Raw genomic sequence first — 15,524 nt, 5'->3', positions numbered from 1 at the left:
TCACCGTCTTTCAGTCCCACCTCATCTCTCTCTCTCGACAAGCAAACAGCTTTCTCCCCTTCAGCCCATTCTTCCCCTTCGCATAGTCAGTCTCACAATTGCAGTATAAACATCCCTTTCTTTGGTCTGCGGAGCCCGCTCTAAAAGAGACCCTTTAATAGGTGCTGGATCAAGGGCACTCATGCCAGGGAAGCACAGCCTCCCCCTCCTTCCCAGAGATGAGGGGGCCCTACAATGAGAAGGCCAGTGATAAACAAGACAGAGGGTCAGTCGCTAAGACAATTATAGGCGTCTCTAATTAAAATAGCTCCTTCTCGGAGGTTGGGTACGGAATAGGGTCTGAGGCCTCCCCTGTCAGCCCTCATCCCAGCCACAGAGCTCTTGTAGGGGCTCAACAATGCCCATGATATGAGCCCTACTGAGTATGAGGGAGGCCCTTTCAAGACATGGCTGGAGAGAGTACAGAGCAACACTTGAATTTGAATGTATTTTCCCCCTTACGAGCCCTAATGCCAGTACTGTAAAAAACATTTAACCTTTATTTAACTAGGCAAGTCAGTTAAGAACACATTTTATTTACAATGAAGGCCTACACCGGCCAAACCCAGACGACGCTGAGCCAATTGTGCGTCGCCCTATGGGACTCCGAATCACGGCCAGTTGTGATACCCTGGTTCGAATCCAGGCTGTATCTGTAGTGACGCCTCTAGCACTGAGATGCAGTGCCTTAGACCACTGCACCACTCGGGAGCCCTGCGTGTACAGTACTGGGGTATGTTGTCATTACAATCCTTAACCCCGTTACCCTTTCTGAAATTAAGGATGTTACATTTAAACTGTACTTCAGCTATATGTTTCTGGTGCTTCATAGAACTATAAATAATATGTGAGCGCTATGACACCTTCATGTTTGTTGTGTTTCTGCTTCTTAAACTATGCAGAGCCAGATGTGATGGCTGGGGGGGCAGAAGCTTGGCTCCACCTTCCGGCTCACAGTGGAGTAGGGCTACACCGTCCCCTTCACTTTCAAGTCACTATGACACCCCTGGAAAGCTCCTAGAGCACACTGAGCCCCTGCCCCTGGAGCCCAAGTATGCCACACCATTCAGTGACCAGCCCCCAGATCCCAATCTGGCAACTCCACAGGGACACTACACAACAACAAACATGTACTGCCTATGGTTTCGACAGGGACAATGACCACAATAACCCAGGCCCAGTAGGACTGCCCCTCTCACAGAGAGTTGCCCAATGGCTATTGCACTACATCTCTCCATGCCAATGGCCCACACCCGGCCAGTGTGGCCTACACTGAGCCTGAGCCCCTGTTGTCTGACTCCCTGCTGCTACAGTACACATATGAGGAGTACCAGTATGCACTTGGTGGCACCATTGGCTGCTCTCTGCTTGGCACTCCCAACCCTTAAGCCACCTTAATTAATGGACAAAGCAGGGACCATTCATGACCAGTACCATCCAACGTTGATGACCTGTTATTTACAAGAAAATGTGTCTAATGTTTTAGCATTGAATGGCTAAAGGCTATATATTGATTCTAATATCTAATATATTTCGTAAATAAAACAGCACAAAAAGTAAAATATAAATTACAAATCAAAGTTTAACATATTTGAAAGCTGAAATGCACATTGAAGTGTCATATGAACTTGTTATACAGTTGAAATCTTTGTTTTACAGGAGCTGTACAAAAAAAGAGCATATATTGGAAACAGCAATATGACTGTCTGATTACAGTGTATTATCTTGTATCAAGTTGTGACTCATCTGTTTAGATAATGCTTACTATTTTTCCTTTTTTACTGTGATATTTTGTAAAGAATTTTCATGAGAACTTCATGTTCACAGAGTGAACTGAATGACATTGAAATGTGAATATGTTTGTACTGGAAAAAAATTGTGACGAATAGTTATTTCTATTATATTTAACACTATTTTATTTGGGCCTCAAATGTTTGTGTACAGAGCTAAAAGTGTGTGTTATGGTTAAATAAAAGTGACACACAAATGTGCTTTGTTGACATCAAGTGGTAAAGAAAATGATGTGTGAAAACATAAAACCAATCATTTTTATTTAGTATTAAATTATGTTACGCCGAAATTTACCCATACACAATCACACTGACCAGTTGTGGGTTATTGACTAGGCTACACGTGATATCAGTTTTGGGGGATTGAGTTCACATTCATATTGTAGATAGACTTTTGCACAACATAGCAACGCCCACTAACGCTCAACTTCCTACCCGATACATAGCTTCCTGTCCCGATCGCGTCTTGCCAGTAGTGATGGGCATTCCGGCTCTTTTCAGTGAGCCGGCTCGTTCGGCTCAGCTCACCAAAAAGAGCCGGGTCTTTTGGCGCCCAAACGTCTGTTTAAAAAAGTATATATGTATTTTTTCAAGTCAAACAGTTTGCAATAGTTTGACTATGATTGGTGTTAAAACAATTCTAATTAAATGAAATGAAATCCTACTCTACCATAACCACAATGTATTTAATGAATGCATTGGTTTGTTATGAAAAAGAATGCTATTAAACATTTGCATTTAAAGTATATTAACAAAGTGCATATAAATCTAACAATTCAAAACGAATACAATCTGAACATAACAATAGAATATTGCACCAGATCAAAGAAAAATAAATAATGTGCAAAACTGCAGCATCCTACTTAAAACACTAAACTGGTCCCACTTTTCGCTCTATTCTTTATTGCCATGTTATAACCAGCAGCACACAGCAATGCTGACCATATTTTGCGTTTATGAGAGATTTGCAATCAGAAATGCAAGCTACCTCACTTTTGAGGGGCTGATGCGGTTTCTTCTCTCAGTAATTATTTGTCCCGTTTTCAAGAAGACCAACTCAGAGGGAATGGATGTGGCCAATATGCAGAGTCTCCCTGTCATGACTTTAGTAAGCCGTGGGTAGACCGAGGCCTTGTTCTTCCACCAGCTCAGAGGATCTGCAGATCTTTGGAGGGCCTCCTCCAAATAGGATCGGACCTCCATTATGGCTGAGGGATTCCTTCGTGCTGCATCCCCAGTTGCTCTCGTCAAAAAAGCATATAAACAGCAGACGTTTGTGGCACTACTGCTGGTGCTTCTGCTCCATCTGATCCCTCTTCTTCCTGTTGCCCGAGCCAGCTGACTGCTGGGGTTGTCCCTCCCTGCTGCTGAGGTTATTCTTTGAAGAGCCTCATCAATCACTCTGGCATCACTGAAGGCTAACTTCTTAAACCTGGGGTCAAGTGCAGCGGTTTCTGATAGCACATGATTATATTCCATTCTATGGAACTTTCTGTCTGTTGATGAACATAGGGTGTCCATCAACTCTGTCACATGTCCTGTGGTAACATTTGCTTCTCTCTGGCGGCTGGCTGTGATCACTGCAGACCCTTACACAGGAGTATCATTTTTGAGGCTGTCACATAGCTGAAGAGAGAGAAGAGTAACTTATTAGTTCAGGTTCATGTTTTGTCTACTGATACTACATTCTCATCTACTGCTCATATACATATATAATACTGGATTAAATAATGATGTAGTAATAACTGCCCTCTCCACTGATCTCCACAGTGACCTGCTCAAAGGGTTCCAGGACTCTGCACACCTCCTCCACCACCTCCCATTCCTCTTGGGTCAGAGCATCAACAGGCTTCAACAGGCTTCCCTGTGGCTCAGTTGGTAGAGCATGGTGTTTGCAAAGCCAGCATGGTGTGTGCAACGCCAGGGTTGTGGGTTCGATTCCCACGGGGGGCCAGTACAAAAAAAATAACAAAAATGCATGAAATGTATGTATTCACTACTGTAAGTCGCTCTGGATAAGAGCGTCTGCTAAATGGCTAAAATGTAATGTAAATGTAGGTACAATGGCCAGGGTAGAGATGATGGCATCCTTTGACTCAAGAAACCGCTTCAACATATAAAATGTTGAATTCCACCTTGTGGTGCAGTCTTGTTTAGGTCTCAGCTCAGGCATCCCCATCTGGTGTTGTGTAGACTTTAGTTTTCAGCACCTACTGTGCTCCTGTGGAAGTATTCCACAGCTCCTTTCACTTTGTCCAGTGGGCTTCATCACCTTCAGAGCATCTCTTACAATCAGGTTGATTGTGTGGGAAAGACATGGATGATGGGTCTATTTTAAAATGTTCATTGCTTTGGTTATGTTAGCTGCATTGTAGCTAACACAACAGACCACTTTTCCATCTACTTGCCATTCTCTGGCCACTCTCAACAGTTCCTCTGAGGTGTCTGTCGCTGAACTCAAAGCAGTCCAGAAGACACCTAGACATTGAAAAATCTTCAATGAAGTGACATGTAACCGTCAGTGGTAAGGCAAACTGCAGTAGCTTTTTGGACTCTTTCCCGCACTGAAGCCAGTGTGCTCTCGTACAGTTGTGGAATAAGTGATTTTAAAAGGGTTTTCCTGCTTGGAATTGTGTACATTGGATTTAGACTATTGTGATAATTTCTAAAACCGCTGTCCTCCACGATCGAAAATGGCTGGAAATCGGTGCCAATCATTTTAGCCAATGCAATATCAATTTGGCCTTGTTTTGCTGCATAGACGTTGGCATAAACTGGTCCATTGAAGACTGCGTTGCTGTGGGTCGCGGTGTAGGCCTACTTGACTGAGTGGATACATCTCCACGTGTGGAGGTGGTGGCTCCACCACTATCACTAGCAGGCCCGCTAGCTTCTTGAAGCTTCGCTACAGCTAGCTTCACAGTTGGGTGCACAGTTCGCATATGCCGGTGTAGGTTGTGCGTAGAACCGGCTTTATATGAGATTTTGTTTTGGCAAATTGTACACTGTGCTCTAACAAATGCATCCAAATGCTACTGTGCTTCCAACTCATTTTCCAGCTGTTGTTTTCACAGCTGTCCTTCCTCTCTCTCCTCGGCTGCTAAGTGTGTGACAGTGGGTGCGTTGGCTCAGCCCTTCCTCGCGGTTCATTGGTTGACATTGCGTGTCTGATTGACAGGAACAACAGGTAAAGCTGTTAAGTCTGAGCAGACAGTCAGAACGAATGTGTGCACTTGAGTATGTAGGCCTATATTCTTTTATTTCTTTTTTCGTTCTTTGAATTAGTTAATTCTATTCATTTAAAATCTTTTGATTATTCATATCTTCATTTTTTTGTAAATAGATTAGGCTCTTCTGATATGCGAGCCGGCTCTTAGAGCCAACTTGTTCGTGAACGACCCATTACTACTTGTCAGCCATACTAGCCTCGAAGTCGCTCATTTTATCATTACCCCCAGTATATTAATATAATCATATTTCTATAGATTTTTGTAATTCGATTGGGTTCTGTCTTTTGTCTATTTAGCTAGCAAACGTTACCTACCAGTACCTAGCTAACGTTAGTGCTAAGGACGTTAACATTATTAGTTGGTGCGGCATCTTTATTGAAAGTTAGGAATTTAAGAAGATTTCATTGAACCTTAGTGGGCTTCGACGTCTAAAAAAGGGAGCAGTACCTTTGCTATTCCAGTGGAATATTACCATGTCCAAGAGATCCTCATGTCACTGATGGGAAGCATCAACTGCATCTGGGCTGTGGCTTGCCTTCTCACAAAACTACCAGTTTAGGCCTCTTGTGAAGGCATGGGCCAAGGAGCAATGAGCTACTACTGCAATGCATCTTTCCTTTTTTTGCTGTGACCATCCACATTGTCTAACACCAGTAGTCCCTTTATTGATAATAAACACCTCTGCTTATACTCCAAACAAAATGTTATAAAGAGTTTTTATTTACAGTGATGAGAACAGAAACATTTTACTGAATTATTTTAAATTATTAATGAATTGCACAGACAGATGTTGATTTGTTTCCCTTTCATTAATTGAAAGATAAAGGAGCCTGTCCCTTGTTATTTAGTCTTTCCTGCCTAAGAACTTTTGCATGTACACATAAGTAGTACCAGTCACCCTTCTCTCTAATTAGTGAGAACACCGCTGGGTCTCTATGTATTCTCTCACCTGAAGAGACTATGTGAAGCTGGTCTTCTTCATTGAGCACAAGTGCAGCCTTGAAAGTTGCTCTCCAGTCTGTAGCCATCCAGGGGCAGTAAAGGGAATGGTGGTGTCTCCTTATAGTGAACTATGGTCACATTGTGATTGGAGGCTGCTGGTAAGACAGGAGGCTCTCCAACTATACCCTTCCAAAGTGGGAGTCACCTAAAAGCTTTTCAGCCTTCATCCCCATGCTGCAGATCAATGGTTTGGATAGAGGGTCAAAGTTCTTGTATGCCTCTTCTATCTGGAGAACTGAGAGGTCAGGGAGCGTTCCAAAAAGGGCGCTGTACTTCCGCAAAGCAGCCGCTGTGGTTAGCCAATCTAAACAATGTACTTGAAACCACCTGAAATTAAATAATTTTATATAGTCAAAGTTTAATAGGATATGACCAGCTACTACCTATTATACTGGCTATTAGGGAATACTCACCTAATCCCTCCTTCTGCCATGCGCTTTTTGGTGGCCTTGGTGATGGTCATTTTGCCTATGGGCCCAGGTTGCAGACCCTGTAAAAAATAAAGTACAAGGGCACTATTCTAAATCTAATCATGAGACGATTTAAGTTTTCATGAAATAGTTTATTAGCATTGTGATGGGATTATAACCATATGATTTTGATATGTGGTATAGCTATTAAAACATACCATAGTCCTTGGCTTATGCCACTGCTGCTCGGCCTCTGTGCAGCTGTGCACAGATGGGATGACTGGTGTTCCCATCTTAGTGTGCAGACTGGAATAGTAATGCAACTGTGTGGTGATGTGTCATTGTTACTGGCTCAGAGGGCTTCAGTACAACCCACGCGGAGATATAAAAAGAAAATGATTAGACTAAAAATCACTCAACGCAAACAGAAATGACTGCCGCAACATGCAACTAAATTCATTACAGCAATACGGATGTAAACTTTTCTATTAACGGTATATGTCCTTGTTTAATTGTAATCTAATGCGTCCAACATAACAGAGCTCACATAAACAGCAAGGAAAACAACTGAACAATTACTACACTAAGAACGGTTTGATAGACATGGGTTAAGCCTATTCATAGACTAAGCAATGCCTCTTAATGCAGATCTCCATTGACAGGAACTCCTTAGTCTAAGACTAGGCTTCATCTCTGACTGTGTAACCTGCATATAGTGTGTCACAAACACCTGCCTTTTCACCCTACACTCAAACTGTGTGGTTTCTAATTTTTCCTCATGGACCTATAGCAGCAAGCCCTTATGCTGACCTCTCCTGTCACGTTGGCCCTGTTCGAAGCTGTTTTGGAATAAAAAGAAAGAGCAATCATATTAGCTAGCTACTGTAAAAGGCATGTCTTAAACTACGTTACAGCTTTGAGTAAACGTCCTTGTCTGATCTGATAGGCAACTTGGCTATACTTACCTTCGTAGTTGAAAAGGTAACTGGACACAAAGTTTGAATCCTTGTTTTTAACTTGGAGTTCGGTGCTTTGCTACTTATCTTGGCCAGACGATGTACATCCGTCAATGTGATCTTTGGTAGCTTTTACGAGCGTCCTGAGTAAAGCAGTGCCATGATTGGTAGGGGAGGGAGGCGTTGGCTAATTGCGAGTCACCTTACTAGTTAGAATGTTAATAGCTAGCTAGCGAAGAGACCAAAAAAGACACAGAACAAAATAATCGAATTACAAAAATCCCTAACTGAAGGGATAAACATAATTTTCAACAAGAATTATAACAATAAAAAAACGCTATAAAAATATGATTATATTAATATACTGAGATAATAAAACGAGGGACTTCGAAGCTGCTATGGCTACAATCAGGCTGACAGGACGTGATCGGGACAGGAAGCTATGTATCGGGTAGGAAGTAGAGCGGAAGTGGGCGTTGCTACATTGTGTTACATTTCCCTCATCAGACACTGGGGGGGAGGAGTACGTCAATTTGGGTGTACCGGAAATACATAAGAAAAAAATCGGACTTTCTAGCCATAGACGGGTTTGTGTTGTGTGGACTTAAAGTAGCTAGTTTAAAACATGGGGAGATAGTGTTTATTTTGTCATGTAAGTATTTAAAACACACACATACATATATATACACTGAGATCTTCCCATAATCATTACGCTGTGCAAGCTTGCTGGACAAATGTACAAGTAATCTCTCTCTCTCAAAAACAAAAGTGTGTGTATATATATATATACTTTTTTTTGAGAGAGATTACTTGTACATTTGTCCAGCAAGCTTGCACATTTGTCCAGCAAGCTTGCACAGCGTAATGATTATGGGAAGATCTCAGTTATTTAATGCTCGGGTCCTCTTTCCTTCTCAAAAACACATTGGATGACAAAGCCAGAGGTCCCGCCCTTCGGACCCTCTCCTCCAATGGTTTTTTGAGAAGGAGGTAGATGATAGATGACGTCTGCAATTGAGATCCTCCCCATGTTGTGTTAGCAGGTATCTAGCTGGCTAAAGGTATTTATTTGCTATATACGCTTGCTTGGACCATTCCATGGAAAATGTCTTCAAGCTGAATATTTGCTAAATCTGTAACGTTACCTAGCTAAACCATGTTAGCCTGCTAACTAACTGATGTTAACTGAAATTAGCTGTGGTTGTGATGCATTTGTTACCAACGTTAGTTTTTCAACATGATTACGGATTCCTTTAGTTAAATTTAACGCTTGTCTCACGATATCATACAATCAACATGTGCTCAATAAATATTTATCCAGTTAACATGTCGGCCGGCTAGCTAGTCAATAAACATAGCCAGCTAGCTAACTTAGCTGTCACGTGAGTGTTGATATGCCCATACGCGATAATGTAAGACTGACTGACAGACGTGTAATGTTTACTTGTTTGCCAGCCGCAATGTGTGATATTTGTTTTTTTAACTACTCAGTAAATATCCATAGAAATATCATGGCAGGTTTTAGTTAGCTATTTAAATGTCAGACTAGCTAACTACCTAGATGTCATGATTTGACTAGGACCCTATAAGATTTTTTTTTCCCAAATTATGTTTGTTTTTCAGGTTTTCATGCTCAAAATCACACTTAAAGCATTGTTGTGGACTACAATATTAACTACATCAGGATACCAGTTTTGAGGTCTGGGGAAAAATAGAAGAAATGTGGGTTTGGGGGTGTAATTACCCTTTAGTGTAGGCGTTCTCCACACCGCACATTTTATAAGGCCCTAGTTATATCCCATGTACCAGTCTGTCCTCACCCTGGCATTCTGTGTGCTTGTTGATTGAGGGCGCAAGGAGCTTTTTTTCTCACACTTTTCCCTTCTGATTCCAGTTTCACGGACCTGGTCCTTACGACAGTACAGACCCAGAGAGAGGCCCTATCATCTGACATCCTAGGTCTGGCAGATTATGACCCAGTACCAACCACAGTCCAACCACTCCAACTTCTTCACCGTGAAAGCCGAGGCCTCATCAACACCACCTCTCGCCACCAGCATGGCCAATAGCAACGCCGCCGCCCCAGGGAAGGTGATGGGCACACCTGGCCCTGCCGGCAGAATCAGCCCAGAAGGAAGTCAGGTGAGTCCTCCTATCCATCTCCTCATCACCAACCTGGGGCATGCTGTAAAAAGTTTTGCGACAGAAAATGAAAATGTATCTTTCTTATTGGACAGGAAGTCCCTCCCTGTTTCAGTTCGGATTCTTCCATTTGGTGGCTAATAATTACTACCATGGTATACTCTTGCTGGGTGACGTTTTTAAATAGAATTGTTCAAAGAATTCACTATAACTGTAAGGTACAATTACTACTTGTCTTTACATACATTGACGCCAATCCTTCAGTTTCATGTGCTGGTTGGTTCTGTAAAAACATGCCTTCTATGTTCATCTCCCTAGCCACTCTGCTTGACTGCTTCTAGTGCACCATTGACTATGACGAACAACCTGTTTGCCCTCCACTCAGGTGTTGAGTAAAAAGAAGCTGCAGGACCTCGTAAGAGAGATTGACCCCAATGAGCAGCTCGATGAGGATGTGGAGGAGGTATGCTTCCTAGCTCAGAAGTGTCTTTCACTGAAGATGGCGTCCCAAACCACAATGCATGCAATGTTTTGGAGCCTCATCACTTGTGACCTGAGGTCCCACATCTGTCTTCCTCTCAGATGCTACTGCAGATTGCGGATGACTTCATTGACAGTGTGGTGACGGCTGCCTGTCAACTGGCCCGCCATCGCAAATCCAACACCTTAGAAGTGAAGGACGTTCAGCTACACCTGGGTGAGTAAAAGTACAGGCTGATACTGGCTTTTCTCTGGATACATCAATGATGTCGCTCTTGCTGCTGGTGATTCACTAATCCACTATGCAGACGACACCATTCTGTATACTTCTGGCCCTTCTTTGGACACTGTGTTAACTAACCTCCAGACGAGCTTCAATGCCATTACAACTCTCCTTCCGTGGCCTCCAACTGCTCTTAAATGCAAGTATCTTCTGCACATCTATAAACTCAGTGTTTAATTGCTATATTGTAATTATTTCGCCACTATGGCCTATTTATTGCCTCACTTCCCTTATCTTACCTCATTTGCACACACTGTTTATAGACTTTTTCTATTGTATTATTGACTGTGTTTGTTTATCCCATGTGTAACTCTGTGTTGTTGTTTGTGTCGCACTGCTTTGCTTTATCTTGGCCAGGTTGCAGTTGTAAATGAGAACTTGTTTTCAACTAGCCTACCTGGTTAAATAAAGGTGAAATAAAACAAATGGTTGCAGCAGCAGCCGCTGCAGTCAGGGCTATATGCTGAACTTTTTTACAAGGAGCACGTGTGCGCCTAAGTTGAGAAATGTTGGCGCACACAAAGAAATTTAGGATCACAATATTAGCGGTAATAACGCTGGAATCCTTCATTTTTCTAGGTGCACTGGTGCTTCTAAATAAAAATTCCAGGTGCATATGTGAGTAAAATGGTCGCACCGTAGAGCCCTGGCAGCTATTGTGGCATAAGCAGTGTTTGTCTCCATTACTGGAATGATTAATTTACTATGCCAAAAATGAACAGAGTCTTAAGAGCAGTTTTGAGTTTTAAAGATATGCATATAAAAGGTGGATGAAGTTAATGGACCATTTCCTGTTGAGTGTATTTTCTCTTAGATTTTTATTCTTACTCCCTGTGTTGTCCGCCACTCAACAGAGCGCCAATGGAACATGTGGATTCCTGGCTATGGTTCAGATGAGATTCGGCCGTATAAGAAGGCTTGTACGACAGAGGCGCACAAACAGGTTTGTTTTTCACTCTTTCTTCTTGATCACACCCAGGGTTCACATTTATACTAATGAATTGTGCTAAACTTTCAATAATTTAAATGAACAGTGCTGTGAAAGTTTTTTCCACATTTCTGAGTCTTTCCATTTTTCAATATTTTTGATACTGATTGTTATCAGATCTTCAACCAAAACATAATATTAGATAAAGGGAACCTGAGTTTACAAGTAACAAAGAAAGATGTACTTATTTTATTAATTAACAAAGTTATGCAACACCCAATTCCCCTGTGTGAAAAAGTAATTGCCCCCTTACACTCAATAACTGGTTGTGCCACCTTTAGCTGAATGAATGCAACCAAATCTCATCGGAAAAGTTTACTCAAGTTTGCCAAAAAGCACCTGGATGATCATCAAGACTCTTAGAAGAATGAATGCAATGTTTGGTTTTCACCAGGCATAATGGTACCCATGTCATCCAAAGAACATTCTTCAAAGATTCTTGATGATCATCCAGGTGCTTTTTGGCAAACTTGAGTAAACTTTTCCGATGAGATTTGGTGGGCACAACCAGTTACACAGTAAGAACCTTATACCAATGGTCAAGCATGGTGGTGGGTGGTAGTGTGATAGTTTTAGGATGCTTTGCTACTTCAGGACCTAGACGACTTGCCTTAATAGAAGGAACTAGGGCTGGGCGATATGACGATATATATCGTGTGAAGATAGAAAAACGTCTATCGTTTATTTCGTTGTGTCGCAAATCACTCTTTACGGCAATATTTGTCGTCAATTGGACGACGCTTTGCGTTCTTCCACACGGGGAAATTTGCAACACAAACAAACATGGAGGAGAGTGAACGTGACACAGAGCAAGGAGCTCCTACCTAAAAGAGGGGCTACTTTGGTCCCATGGACGTGGTTTGGGTATGATAAGTCTGACACGGACCAGAAAACCGTCCTCTGCAAAATATGCCGCAGGCCGGTCCCAACAACAGGCTCAAACACCACTAACCTCTTTTACCACCTACGCAATAATCATGTGAAACAGTACGGAAAGAGTCTACAGGTGAGACCCAAAAAAGTACAGTCGAGTGCTCAAAACAAACCCCCGACTCGCAAGAGGCTTTTGCCCGCGGCACACCATATGGCAAAGAATCACGAAGATGAGAGAGAACAGCTGCCATTACAACTTACATCTGCAAAGACATGGCCCCAATTTACACGGTTGAGAACGGGGGTTTCGTGAGTTGGTGCTAACACTCGATCCAAGGTACCAAATGCAAATTGATATGTGACACACATTAATGCCAAAATAACATACAAAACAGGCAAGCCCACAAATATATATATATATATATATATATATATATTTATTTATTTATTTATTTATTTGTGGGCTTGCCTGTTTTGTATGTTATTTTATTATATATATATATATATATATATATATATAATATATATATATATATATATATATATATATATTTAGATTTTATACATTAATATATATATATTTAGATTTTATACATTAATATTTTATGTTTAAATGCTTAATTGAACATGTGCGCAAAGGTTCTAAATAAAAGGAGAAATAATCAAATATGAGTAAGTACCTTTTATTTGTTGAGTATAATTCAAAATGTAATAAGAAATAGGCCTTTACATGTAGTTATTTTATATTAAACTATTTATTCATTGAATTTACAGCAAATGTGATATGTATCATTATCGGGATATGAGATTTTGGCCATATCACCCAGCCCTAGAAGGAACCATGAATTCTGCTCTGTATCAGATGATTCTACAGGAGAATGTCAGGCCATCCGTCTGTGAGCTGAAGCTGAAGCGCAGCTGAGTCCTGCAGCAAGATAATGATCCAAAACACACAATCAAGTCTACATGAAAATGGCTAAAAAGCAGCCCATTTGAAGTTTTGGAATGGCCTAGTCAAAGTTCAGACCTAATCCCAATTGAGATGTTGTGGCAGGACTTGAAATGAGCAGTTCATGCTTGAAAACCCACATGTTGCTAAAGCAGTTATGCATGGAAGAGTGGGCCAGACATCTTTACAAACGAAGCATTTGTGTTTAGTGAGTCCACCAGATCAGACCAGGAATGTTCTCTTGATGTGTGTGTGAATTTGACAATTTTCCTGTCCTGCTAAGCATTCAAAATATAACGTGTACTTTAGGGTGTCAGGGAAAATGTATGGAGTAAAAAGTACATTATTTTCTTTGGGAATGTAGTGAAGTAAAAGTTGTCATATAAATAGTAAAGTACAGATACCCCAAAAGCTACTTATTTAGCACTTTAAAGTATTTTTACTTAAAAGTACTTTACACCACTGGAAATAAGTATGTAATTGTTGTGTTATTTGTTCACTCAGGTTCCCTTTGTCTAATATTAGGTTTTGGTTGAAGATATAACATTCAGTATCAAAAATATGCAAAAGTAGAGAAAATTAGAAAGGGGGCAAATACTGTTTCACAGCATTGTACATGTATTATGTAATTATTATTTTTGGTGTATTGTTTGTTTAGGAAGTATTGAAAATAATTTCCTTCATATAATATGGGACTCATATGTGGTTGTCTTACCAACCTTAGTTGAAAGCACTGACTTTAAGGTGCTCTGGATAAGAATGTCTACGAAAAAATGACCTAAATGCAATAGTGATTGAGCATGTTTTTCATTTGTCTCATCCAGAGAATGGCATTGATCCGCAAAACAACCAAAAAGTAGCAAGACCTGGAACCAGCCTCGCACAAACCCTCTGTGCTGTTTGTCTTTGTCTTTTCTCTGTGTATTTCTAATAATGGGGGACATTCTTTCACCCATGTCTTCATCTTCCCCAGGTTTTGTGTGTGATTTGTCAGCTCCATCATCACACAAGTATTTTGATCTTGAGTCCTTTTTAATGCTTTTCACCACAGACTGGCCAAAATCACACACTCCTCATTCAGTGTAAATGTACACTCCGGTATGGAGTGTTGTTTTGGGACAGTGTTTTGTTTTTGGAATTATCTGTTCAACTTTACTTTTTTGTTCAGGGGGTAACCACCTTCAATATGGTGGTGGCTTCCATACTCTTTCCCACTTTTTTTGTTTTTGTTGATTTTGTCTGGCATGCGTTTTGCTGTTATGTGTTTAGTTTTTGTCACATAAACTAACCCCCTTCATCTAACATCAGAAATATACACCATTTGCATTTAGTTGGTTTCCAGGATACTGTCACGGCACAATGTTTTTGTGTGCTGTAGGGATCTGATGTCATCTCCATAGTTCATTAGAAAATTACCCAGGACATTGTTTTTCATAAGATGTCAACAATTAACAACAAATGACTGACTATTATTCAAAAATAATAAGTATGTGAAGTATGTCTTATGTTGCCAGACTGCAGTGAGATGGGGTTGGGTAATGGTCCTTATTTGGCGATGTGTGGGGAAGCTGTAACATTTGTTTTACTTTATATGGCAGTGTTTTAGTTAAACCTGTTATTTTTATTCCATAAATAAGATTCATATTTCACTTGACATTTAATTTGTGTGTTTATTTCACTGTTCAGTCATGTTCTTTCTCATTTGTTGGAAACTTGAGTTTTTCAGAGTTCACTTTCTATATAAATGGATTACATCAGTATATCACTATTCAGGGTAAAGAGATTTGACAACATTTTCATAACTGTAATACCACTGGTATAGAGTTTCTCGATTCTGGAGGACAAACTAGTGACCTCAGAAAATTCCCTGTTCACGCACTTGCAAAGAATTTTACATGTGTTATGTCTATGTCCATGTTCTGACAAATTGGCACAATTGGTAATGCCCATCTTGTAACATTTCTTCTCCTCATCTGGTGAAGAGCCTCAAGTCAAGACTATCTTATGATCTTTTGTCCAAGATGGCAGTCAGTTTTTCAAGGGCAGCATTGTGACATGGCATACAGTTGAAGTCGGAAGTTTACATACACTTAGGTTGGAGTCATTAAAACTCGTTTTTCAACCATTCCACAAATGTCTTGTTAACAAACTATAGTTTTGGCAAGTCGGTTAGGACATCTACTTTGTGCATGACATAAGTAATTTTTCCAACAATTGTTTACAGACAGATTATTTCACTTATAATTCACTGTATCACAATTCCAGTGGATCAGAAGTTTACATACACTGACTGTGCCTTTAAACAGCTTGGAAAATTCCAGAAAATTATGTCCTGGCAAAAGTATCTATATCCACAGTAAAATGAGTCCTATATCGACATAA

General features: G+C 40.7%; 1 protein-coding gene and 1 long non-coding RNA gene across 7 annotated transcripts; one reads left to right on the top strand and one right to left on the bottom strand.

The window, feature by feature from the left end:
• Window positions 1-1,603: 1,603 nt before the first annotated feature.
• On the bottom strand, window positions 1,604-7,880 carry LOC106604984 (uncharacterized). Of its 4 annotated transcripts, XR_014392331.1 has the most exons (5): window positions 7,437-7,877; window positions 6,690-6,831; window positions 6,475-6,551; window positions 6,009-6,388; window positions 1,604-3,455 (listed from the first exon to the last, which is right to left on the bottom strand). It is a non-coding gene; the product is annotated as an uncharacterized LOC106604984 (long non-coding RNA). The 4 variants fall into 4 exon arrangements; XR_006769886.2 differs by lacking the exon at window positions 1,604-3,455 and having other exon boundaries at window positions 5,759-6,388; window positions 6,690-7,310; window positions 7,437-7,880; XR_001328773.3 differs by lacking the exon at window positions 1,604-3,455 and having other exon boundaries at window positions 5,759-6,388.
• Window positions 7,881-7,920: 40 nt separating this feature from the next.
• Window positions 7,921-14,796, top strand: LOC106604983 (transcription initiation factor TFIID subunit 12). 3 transcript variants are annotated; one of them, XM_014200159.3, is made up of 6 exons: window positions 7,921-8,079; window positions 9,322-9,569; window positions 9,955-10,032; window positions 10,152-10,266; window positions 11,187-11,275; window positions 13,967-14,796. In XM_014200159.3, the coding sequence occupies exons 2-6, from the start codon at window positions 9,399-9,401 to the stop codon at window positions 14,000-14,002; spliced, it is 489 nt and encodes a 162-aa protein (XP_014055634.1). In that variant the 5' UTR covers window positions 7,921-8,079; window positions 9,322-9,398; the 3' UTR covers window positions 14,003-14,796. The 3 variants fall into 3 exon arrangements, with proteins under 3 accessions (XP_014055634.1, XP_014055635.1, XP_014055636.1); XM_014200160.3 differs by lacking the exon at window positions 7,921-8,079 and adding an exon at window positions 8,362-8,488; XM_014200161.3 differs by lacking the exon at window positions 7,921-8,079 and adding an exon at window positions 8,627-8,650.
• The last annotated feature ends 728 nt before the right edge of the window (window positions 14,797-15,524 follow it).

This window comes from Salmo salar, chromosome 05 (assembly GCF_965601325.2).
Source record: "Salmo salar chromosome 05, fSalSal1, whole genome shotgun sequence".
Lineage (NCBI taxonomy): Eukaryota > Metazoa > Chordata > Actinopteri > Salmoniformes > Salmonidae > Salmo > Salmo salar.
Note: the sequence above shows the minus strand (reverse complement) of the source record. Positions and strands in the feature narration are given on the sequence as shown.

Bases quoted from the DNA above. Each gene is read 5' to 3' on its own strand.
- LOC106604983 (XM_014200159.3), top strand. From the start codon at position 9,399: ATGACCCAGTACCAACCACAGTCCAACCACTCCAACTTCTTCACCGTG. The intron at 10,267-11,186 runs GTGAGTAAAAGT...GCCACTCAACAG, and splicing joins GGACGTTCAGCTACACCTGG to AGCGCCAATGGAACATGTGG. The intron at 11,276-13,966 runs GTTTGTTTTTCA...TGTCTCATCCAG, and splicing joins CGACAGAGGCGCACAAACAG to AGAATGGCATTGATCCGCAA.